Source organism: Thermobia domestica, chromosome 15, assembly GCF_964235325.1.
Source record: "Thermobia domestica chromosome 15, izTheDome1.hap1.1, whole genome shotgun sequence".
Taxonomy (NCBI): domain Eukaryota; kingdom Metazoa; phylum Arthropoda; class Insecta; order Zygentoma; family Lepismatidae; genus Thermobia; species Thermobia domestica.
In genome coordinates this window covers 3396463-3407631 of record NC_137468.1, presented here as the reverse complement: position 1 = coordinate 3407631, position 11169 = coordinate 3396463, and the positions used below count along the sequence as shown (strand labels likewise).

The window sequence follows — 11169 nt, the reverse complement described above, 5'->3', positions numbered from 1 at the left end:
AAAAGTGAACACTATGTATTACTAACTGTAAGTTCTTGAATAATTGCATATAGCTATATGGTATGGATCGAGTTTGAGGTGGTCGGTGGTCAAACTAAAGCAAGTGAAATGTAATTAGGGTGCAATTAGAACTTTTAATTAAGCACGATCTTAATCTAAAGTGTACACCAGGCCTAAGGCTTAAGGGGAACAACTAGTGTTACTGAAAATGTATCAGTTACATTTAATCTCAGTTACAATTTGAATTTACATGCATTGCTGGAACGAAGATTTAAACATTAACATTATAAGTAGCCCAAATACTATGAAAAACAACGTCTCTTGAAAGCATTCTTGAACCATAAAACAAATTACGAGTAATTTTAAAATATGTTGCAGTTTATCTACGTTATTTGCACATATTTAGAATAACATTTAGCTATCTATTTAAGTTGGCAACACTGCTTAAAATAATGTAACTGCGACTTGTAATTAAAACCACCAAAAACTGTTGTAACGTTATAGAAGCAAAGGACAGCAATAATCATTATAAAAATTTAATAAAAGTGCGTCATTTTAAGCAGTATAACAATCACTACCAATGTGTTTGGTATCTCTGAAACGATTTGAAATAACAATTGTTGTAAATGGCGTTATAAGCATTTAAGTCTTTTGGAAGCATCTGCATGATGAGACGTGATATGTCAGCGCGTTTTCGAAGTAAAATCTTTAGAAACATTTAAATTCTCCGTTTCTTGTAACTTTGTTCCTTCATTCATTCGAAATATATTATACCATGATCACAGTATTTGACGCTAAGGTAGGCCTACAGTTGAGTTGCGCATTGCACCGTCCATGCCATTTGAGTTATTAGAGATTTCCAAGCTACATAAATAATGTATGGGCTATTGTTGTTTTGTTAAATAACTAAATATGTAATACTTTACGTAGCGCAATTTGAGAAAATACAACTTTATTTTGCTTTAGCAACATTGCTTGTTTATCTAGTGATATTGCAGAGTATCAAGAAGGATTTCCCAACTTGGTACAAAATTTCAGCATTTTTAATATTTATATATATATAGCAGATCCTAGGGGAGGGCCTATCCCCCTTAACGCTCAGGTATGCACTGGATAAAATGGGCTTCAATCCTACTTTCTTTACACTGGGTAAAGCGGCAAACCATGCTTTAGCCCCTCCCTTGATCATATACTGTGTCCGCGGCTATATATATATACAGGATGGCATAAAAACTCAAATAGGAAATGCCATGGGGCACACCGAATGGTGTTGTCGCGGCGCCTCCCGGGGCCGCCTTTCATGGGGTACCAGGGACAAACTTTAAAATTTTAAATGGAAACATGGGGCGAGTAATACCTCGTTCCATAGATATTTAAAAAGTAAAACGTGTTGTAGCAAAAGATTTTTCACATCGGTCACCGTTTTCAAAATGGCCGCCAAGACATGGAGCCTGTATCAGATAAAACGTCCAGTACCACTAGACCCCTAATATGTAAATAGTTGGAGATAAATGAATAGAATAAAACTCGTATAGGAAAGCACAGAGGGTATTTATCATTCCACGGCTCCAATACAATGCAACGGAGAAAAAGATTATTAAAGTATAATTGACATAATGCAAAAGAGGAAATAATAGAAAATGATCTTTCCGACCTCTGTCCGTAAGTAAGTGAAGCGGGAATGAACGGTAAAATATCAAATGAGAACCTCACTTTTTATTTGCAATAGATATGGTTTGTCTGAAACACTTGTGTATACAAATGACTGGTGTAATAATGAATAAAAATAAAGTGAAATAAGGTGAATAAAAATAAGGTGAAATTCAAGTTTAACAACATTTTACCCGCCCCTTCGCCTCTGATAATTTAACGCATTGCGTGCAAGATTTTTGGGACATATCTGCATCAGTATGTACAGTTTCGTTACTAAGGATCACAACTGAAATTACCGTTGAAAGTTATTCGGAATGTAACTGTGGACATCTCAGTGAAACTCATATTCTATCACATGCAAGAAGACATAGAAGGAAAAGAAGCGAACCACTATCATGCAGACGACTGTTGAACAAAACCAACGTTTGTAAACATTGTTCTAAAATTGCATTGTTCGACAAATTGGTTTTGCATTTCAGTTGATTCATTTTTGCATCAAACTATTGCCTGCAATCAAAATGGAAGGTATCATTTAACAAGAATTTTACATACTTTATCCCATTACAGAGACATTTATCTCTTATAAAAACACATTTCAAATAACTTTGTTTCGTAGATACAATTTGCAAAAACTAAGGCTCTCATTTGCAATTTCACTGATCCTTCGCGCTTCACTCACTCACGGAGTGAGGTTGGAGCGATTATTTTCTAGGAGTTAGATTTGTTTCTTTCCATTATGGCACTTTCACTCTAATCATCTTTTCGACTGTTGCAACATTCCCGAGCTATAGAATGATAAATAACCTCTGTGGTTTCCTATTCGAATATTTGTTCTGGTGTTTTCATATTAGTGATACTGGACGTTTTACCTGATGCAGGTACCATGTCTTGGTGGTCATTTTGAAAACGGTGACCCATATGAACAATCTTTTGCAACAGCACTCTTTAGTTTTTAAAGATATGTCGAACGAGGTATCATTCACCTCATGTTTCCATTTACAATTTTGAAGTTGCGCCCTGGGCCCCCATGAAGGGTGGCCCTGAGAGTCTCCGCGACAATATCAATCGATGTGCCACATGACATTTTCTGTTTGAGTTTCTGTTCGGTTCATTTATGTTCAACCGTTTTCATATTAGTGGTACTGCACGTTTTACTGTATCTGATAGAAGCAACATGTCTTGGCGGCCATTTTGAATACACTGCCCGATATGAAAGATCTTTTGCCACAACGCTTTTTAGTTTTTCAAGATCTATCGAACGAGGTACCACTCACTCCTTGCTTCCATTTAAAATTAAAGTTGGGCCCGGGAACCCATGCAGGGCGGACCTGGGTGGCACCGCGACCATATATATATATATATATATATATATATATATATATATATATATATATATATAGAGAGAGAGAGAGAGAGAGAGAGAGAGAGAGAGGGAGAGGGAGGGAAAGAGACAGAGAGAGAGAGAGAGAGAGAGAGAGAGAGAGAGAGAGAATTTTATTCGCATCAGCAGTGGCTTGAGAAACGAGTGAGAAACATTTCCGTTGTACGTGCAATGCAAAAAATTATCACAAATTTATTTCGGGAGGGGTTTGAGCCCGATAACCACCCCCTAAATACGCCACTGTACATCAGTCAACCGTTCTCATATTATCTAACACAGCAACGAAACATTTTGAGTGAAGGAAATTTTAGTATTTATCTATATCAATATTCGAGACGAGACCGAGACTTTCGAGACTGACCTAAGTCTCGTCTCGGTCTCGTCTCGATTTATAGAGGTCTGTCTCGGTCTCGGTCTCGTCTCGGTATTTAAAAGTCTGTCTCGGTCTCGGTCTCGTCTCGGTATATAAAAGTCCGTCTCGGTCTCGGTACCATCCCTATTCTAAAATGAGAAGCTAGCAGTGAAAATAGCAACACTTTCCGAAACTTTCTGCCATCATATCTCCGTTTGGGGCTTAGAAAGAAAAACAGAGCTTTGCAAAAGCAATAGTTTAAGTCGATTTTCTAAAGGTTGAAGGAAAAGGATTCACCAAGCAAAACAATAGAACATTTCTCAAGTAGGGAAAACAGAAGCCAAGAAAAGAGAAGAACTCTTTTTCCTGCTTAAGAGGCCTCATACCGGAGAAATTAAAATACCGCTAATTTTACAGTAATTATGTGATATCTTCAAATAGATAAAAGATAATGAAAATGTGGAACAAGAACGCCCTAGACAATATTATTTTACATGAGACACCGTTATCACGACTCATTTATCTGCTTTCAATTTCGAGCCATTTTGAAATTCGGCATTTATTTTCGCGTTTCCAAACGGCTGAAAACGGAAAACCACTAGGTGACTTGTGATTACAGTACCTCACTCAAAAAAAATATTGTCTAGAGCGCTCTTGTTCCACATTTCAATTATCTTTTATCTATTTGAAGATATCATATAATTACTGTAAAATTAGCGGTATTTTAATTTCGCCGGGATGAGGCCTCTTAATACTTGCGACCCTTTTTGAAATACTTTCCTCCGTTGTATGCATCAATGTTGTCAGTGGAAAGAATATTTTCACATGTCACTTTGAAGAGTTTCAGTGTGATTGGTTTTTTTGGTAGTTATTGGTGCACTTCCCCTCAGATAATCCTGAATCCAGGGCCGCATTATATATATATATCTTATAATGCTTACAAGTAGTAGATGGGTATATGGCGTATTTCATACGGTGTGGCGGAAACCATTTCGAGGGACCTTGAGGGGTTTGTTTGAAAATGAAATGAAATAAAAATTCTAGTTTAATGTCCAATATTTGGGCTGAGGAAGACGGTGTTTAATGAAAGGGAATAACCGTGAAATAATTGGTGGTTTCAATATTAGTTAAGAAAATAACACGTCATACAAACTATACAGATGTACGTGGTGTACACGTGACACAGCTACTTCTTAATTACCAATTTAATTTTAATATGGGTGAGTCTATTCTTCTTATTTTGAGCATCGTAAATTTGCCATAACTGATCTACATCATATATGCGTCGCACCCTAATATCTTATGGACGTTAGCGTTCCCATGTTTGAAGAGTCAGACAAAAATTCTATTTATTAAAATGCTAGGTTTATATGTTTGTCTCCAAAGAAAAGTTTATATGTTTGCCTCCAATCCTTTGGACAATGAGATCTCGAAAACCGCAAGTGCTAGAAACGTGCCGTTTTTAGTGGTCGATTCCAAATTTTGTGTAGACTGTCCAGTTCTAATTGAATATTAAAAAAAAAAAAAAACATGACCGTTATTTCTTTATTACATTTTTTGGGGGGAAACTGGAAGTGTTGATTTTTTTTTTAAAAAAAAGTAAAGCAACATATCCTACGAGTCATACATTCCAACACAACATAGTTGTATACGGGAGTAGTATATCTCTGAGGCGTTTATTTCATGGCCAAATGATAATGAAAAACGAAGGATAACAATTTCTCCAGTCTAACAAGGGAACAACTTATATTGATAGTAGCATTGCCCAATCAAACAATGCGCAATCGATATAAGAGTGAAGAAAAGTCCAAAGTTTTAAGGATGAGTAGAAGCATACCTGTAAAGTCGTGATGTACAGTGTTGCCAACGTTTAAGTATAAACCTATATAAATCTCGGATGTAGAAGAATACATACAGTAAAGATTCAAACTAGTTAAAACCAAAACAGTGTGCTTCGTCCTTACTTTTGTACTTAAGTGATTATATTCTTGTTTGTGGTCTCATATTTTGGTTTCAACTAGTTCGAATCCTGTACTGTATGTACACTTCTACATCCGGGATTCATATAGGAATTCATATAGGACTATTCTCAAACGTTGGCAACACTGTACCCCACGACTTGACGGGTATGGTTCTACTCATAATTAGATTTTCTAGACGTTATAGTTTGTGTTCCATGCCATTTAACAGAATTTCGTTTTGTGGTCAGTTGGCAACATTGCATTACATATGATGTTATTGGTCATGTCTGTGGGTACAATGTTCCTTACTATACTGTCGTATAAATACTATTTTGATTATTTTAATCATTTTGAAGTTCTTTCTGTGTCAGCGTATCTTTTGCATTTCTATCTTCACATGATTCTAGATCCTTCTTCCCTCTGTATCTCCTGTGTTTCTGGGTGTTGGCCCGTAAAATTTTGGATTTCTCACTCTTCTTCACTTCTCTATCGATTGCGCATGGTTTGATTGGGCAATGCTATTATCAATGTAAGATGTTCCCTTGTAAGACGAATCTTTATTGCTTAAAGTGATTTTATCACTGACATCATAATTAATTGTGTATGTAATGAATTTGCTTATTACATACTGCATGCAAGAAGAAAGAAAACACTGATCATACATGAATTAGAAACTCCAACCGGAAGTAGGCTCAATCTTGCAAACGATGTAAGATATTGAAAAAAAATCTCCTTTCCCTTATCAATTTTTATCAAGACTTTTTTCACTTGTGTCTGTAAAGGGAGATGTACAGATGTGTGAGGAATGACAAGGAAAATCATGCTCATATGTGAAGGATGCGCTATTTAGAAAGCGGAGGTTCAGCTAGTCTATAAATTTTAAAAAATTAGGTTTATATGTTCGTAGTCAAGAAAAGTATGTTTGGGGCCAATTCGTTTCGACAATCAGTTCTCGAAATCCATAAGCTCTACAAGTATGTTGTTTTCGCTGATGTGGATTCGTCGTCCCAACAATCACCTTACCCATAAGAAGAATAGTATCTTTTTAAATTCGAGACGACATGAGAAGAATAGGAATTCTCGTCTTGGTTGGGAGACGAGACAAAAAGCGTAAGAATTCTCGTTTCGAGACAAGACGAGGCAAGAAGAACAAATATTCTCAACTTGTCTTGAAGACGAGACGAGAAACATAAGGATTGCTGTCTTGTTTTAGAGACGAGAAGAGAAGTATAAGAATTCTCGTCTTGTTCTGGAGTTGAGACGAGAAATTTTACGATTCTCGTAGATAACCCAATTCTTAGACCTCAAACACTGTTTTAGTGTTATAACTAATAATTCACATTATGACGAAAACTATAAATTGATAAAATGATTTTCCGAACAGAATGAAAAGCATAAAATATCAACTTTTATATATATGTAAATCATTAAACAATATACCTCAATAGTAAATATGGTTTAAATGTTATATCACACTCTTCGCAGAGCTCTCGTGACGTGGGAAGATTTTAATTACTTTCAGATGAAATTAAGAATGATCAATTGTAGTATTTCCTCTCCCTCTTTTTCCTTCCACTATAGCTTTCGAAATGAAGTGTTAACCAATTTCTTCATCTTTTTAAGAATCACCTCGAAAATTGTTTCTGTCTCCCACTATTTCTAACACTACGTAATCCCGTTCGACTACTACTAATCTTCTCCACCGTTTTGCATATCCATATTTTGAAAGCCGCCAGTCTACTTTCATCACCTTTTGTTCACGTTGGGCCCTGTACAATACAATACTCCACATAAAATGTTTGTTTGTTTGATTGATTGATGTTAAATATCTCTTTTCGTTACCACAATTGGTTGTTTATCGTTCTTTCTCAGTATCAAGGCTATATAAGGTGTGGACCTACAGCTTTGAAGGTTTAATCCGGACCACATTAATGCCTTGATTATTTCATGGATCTATTACCCCGAATCGAATTCGAAATGATGTTCACAAAAGACAAACAAGTTAAGTTGAGTTGATTTGTAGTTTCGCGTCCCTTTTAGCAGCGAAGCTATATGACACGAGACCTACTAATTAACGTGGAATCCAAACCACATGAGATTCCGCCCGAAATCGAACCAGGGTCTCCCATGTCAAAGGCGCAAAAGACAAACGAGCAAGCCACAAGACCCTGGGGAACAGTATAATAATTGTAAAAATGAAAGATCTCAGCTTAAGTGTTACACTATCCTAAAATGTTATTCAACCTTGCTTAAAGATTTGTAATGCAGGTTGTATAAAGACAAACGGCGCAATGACAATTCTTTATAATAAACGGGAAACCTCTGAATGCTTGACGCTAACTTCTTTTGGTGAACAGTCACCCCGAAAGATGTCGCTATGTTAGGTATCACTTTCCTGTGTGGCGCTAATGGACGTTGCTACCTGCATTATTTTGTGTAAAGTAAACTCCTTAAATTTTTACATAAAATATATGTTATAGAGTTAAGAGTGGTGGGTGGGGAAACTCAATATAGAAATAAATAAATAAATATGTAGAATGTAAACACTTTGAGTTTTTAATTAAGCAGGATTTTAATCTATTGTTAACAACAGGCTAAACAATTGGGCGCAACTACTCGGGATTCGTTTTTAAACAAGTATGTCTCCAGTGGGAATCGAACACAGTACCAACCGCGCTAGTTAGTTGCCCAGGATTTAGCACGGGGAATATTTGATAAATTTTCTTGTCCCGAAGCATTTTCTTCTATTACATTTGTTAAACTCTAATACTTATTGAAATTAAAAAGATAGATTAAAGACAGGAATGAATTAAAACACAAAGATTTAACAGCGACGAAATGTAAAGTAACTGTTGATATTTCGTAGGGGTGAGTTACCGGAAAAAAAAAGTCCACGAAAAGAGTTAGATTTACGGGAAGAGGAAGAGATGTAAGGAACTTGGGAGGATGGGGTGCAGTCCGATTTAACAGTGTTTGACTCTAGAGAGAAGAGTTTTGTGTTATTGCGCGCGCAACTTCAAAAAGACACCCAAGCTGCGCGGGAGAGACGAGGAGCAGTGAAGTGTGAGTTCAGTCTGCTTCCAGTTTTCGCAGTCCGTCAAGAGTCAAGGCGGAACAGCGTGTGCCGAGATAAGCACCAACGGACACGTGTGTCCTGTTGGGAATCGGGCGCGAAAAAAAAAAAAGTATACGCCCTTGATCTTCCGGTACGGCTTTACGAAAAAAAATATATATTTACTTGAGAGGGACGGAAAAACAAGTTACGACTCTTGTTTATTTTTTGCAAGGGAAACAGAGTGGAAGAACAGTATTTCAAAAACGAGATTCGCTTGATGAGGTGCAAATAAAAAAGCAAATTGTTTTGCAAACAAAATTCGCGCTAGAATCACTTTGATTATTTTGTTTACATATAAATAACATTCAAATATCAGATTATTTACAGAAGTGCAAAGAAACGAAATATCGAAAAAGATATTTAAATATTTACAAAGAAAAATAAACTTGTCTGTTAATAAAATAAACTAACCCAAACAAAACAGTGTGTGTGTTTAATATTGATAATTACAAATAAAGTGAACGATTAGGACTCTCCTACTCTTTTTTTTTATTATTATGTGAAGAAAAAGTGTTATATTACATTCATATATAATATATACATTCCATCCTTCGCATGCGTCAAATATTATTAACCAATGTGCAACATTCAAAATAGAAAAATCACGAAAATTTTAAGTTATACGACAAATAAATGTTCTTTGTGAGTGAAACTAAATTATAAAACTGAGACGTACAAACTGAAAAGAACGTTATAACATGAAGACTCCAGGAGTTTTATTACAGTTACGAGACTATATGATTTTGGTTTCGATTTTGTGTCCAGGTAAGTAACTCATTTCTTTATGTCTGTTTCATAATGAATTGTCTAGTACCAAAGGCATGGTGTTGAGTTGAGTTGATTTTGAGTTTAACGCCCCTTTCAGCAGTCAGAATATATGAGATGGGACATATTGATAACATGGAATCCGAACCACATGAGCTCCCGCCGGGTATTAAACCCCGGTCTCCTACGCCAAAGGGAAATGAAATGAAATCTTTGAGTTTTACGTCCCACGGTTATGCCGGTTAGGCTAAAGGAGACTGTGATTATGAGAAATGAAAAAAATGGTGGAATGAAGAAAGTGGGAGGAAACGGGAGAACCCCGAGAAAACCCACGCAAACGGTGTTTGTCCACCACAAAGTTCACTTGGTGAAGCAGGGTTTGAACCCCCGACCCCTTGCACCAGAGGTGAACGCTCTACCACTGAGCCACCGCGGCCCCTCCTACGCCAAAGGCGTGTACGCTAACCGCTTAGCCACGAAGGAGCTCGGAGGTTCGCGAGGTCCCTGATTCGATCTCAGCTCCTTCCAAATGAGCGGTGGATTTTCTTGGAGTTCTCCCATTTCCTCCCACTTTCTTCATTGCAGCATTATCATTCATCTCATTATCACCGTCTCCTTAGGCTCGGAGCGTTAACGTGGGACGTTAAACTCAAATAAATAAATAAATAAGTAAATAAATAAATAAATAACCAGTAGAGAATGTTCGATGAACATTGCCCGAATAAAGTTAAAAAGAACTAATTTTCCTTATTAACTTCTATAGGCTTTATACCAATTGTTCTATGTACTTTATTACTATACTCATTAATCAATTTTTTGTAATATATCTATCCATTTATAATTTCCTTAAGTGCTAATTTTTCCCACACACTTTGTTTAAGAGTTCTATTTAAACTTTTTACGATATGTTGTTTTAGGAAGACACATGCTTAAAATAGAGGTCTCAAAATTGAAAAAAATCGCAAAGTATCATCTCTCTATGACTTACGGTTCCCGAGATATGGCTCCTTAAATCTCCCGAAATCCGAGTTTTTTTGGTCAATATTTGAGTAAGTTATTGAGAGATGATATTGGTGTTGATCAATATTTAAGAGGATGGTAAACATTTTCGTACCAATAGTAACCGATGGCCTCTGGCCAAACCAGTGGCCAGTTGGACAGCAGCCACCGGTTACTATTCTGTACCATAATGTTCACCATCCCCTTGGGTATTGATCAACACCGATATCATCTCTCTTATGACTAACCATTCCCGAGATATGGCACATTATATTTCCCGAAATCGGAACTTTTTGGGCTAATATTTCGGGAGCGGTAAGAGTGACGTAAAAAAAATCCATTGCTTGTTTCAGATAGTTTCTGATGTGCTATCGAGTGGAGGGCTCAAAATTGAAACATTCGTAAATAACTATCATATACATAAACACACGTACAGAGAGACATAGAGAATTCACTAACGAACTTTTGAAGTTCGTTGAAACGCATTTAGGTCCACAAGTACGGTAATCGAGGATTGTGTGGTCCCATTGCTTCAGGAAAGTCAAAGGTTGATTTTGAACTTATTTATATATTTTTTAGAGTTGACATATATTTTCTTGAAAATTCGAAATCTTGCATCAATTTTAATATCAATTTCGATATGATAGAGTAGTAATTAATACAATTAAAATAGAAATATTACAACAATACAACGTAACTTCATTGGAATCTATATAGTATTCCCATCGGTAGCATAATACTGTAATGTTGCAGGCGAGATATTGTGGGGGAACGTTGTATCCACTGTGGTGATCCACTGTGGTGATCCATTGCACATAATGATCTGTACGTTCGCCAACCGCAAAAGACAGAAATCCCGGCCATGAATACCATATTCATTGTGAGAGTATACTGTGTTCTGAGCAGGGGCGGATCCAGGACCGACTTCTGGGGGGGGGGAGGC

The 11169-nt window shown here is 36.5% G+C and overlaps 1 protein-coding gene across 2 annotated transcripts in view; it reads left to right on the top strand.

Moving 5' to 3' along the window:
- The first annotated feature begins 8420 nt into the window (after positions 1-8420).
- Positions 8421-11169, top strand: part of LOC145672036 (uncharacterized) — a 202269-nt gene continuing 199520 nt past the window's right edge. For both annotated transcript variants that reach the window (XR_014128610.1, XM_081741242.1), the window contains exon 1: positions 8421-9227. Coding sequence is in view for 1 of the 2 variants with exons in the window: in XM_081741242.1 (XP_081597368.1) it covers positions 9161-9227 (67 nt within the window). In the remaining variant the exon portion in view is untranslated. The remainder of the gene's footprint in view (positions 9228-11169) is intronic.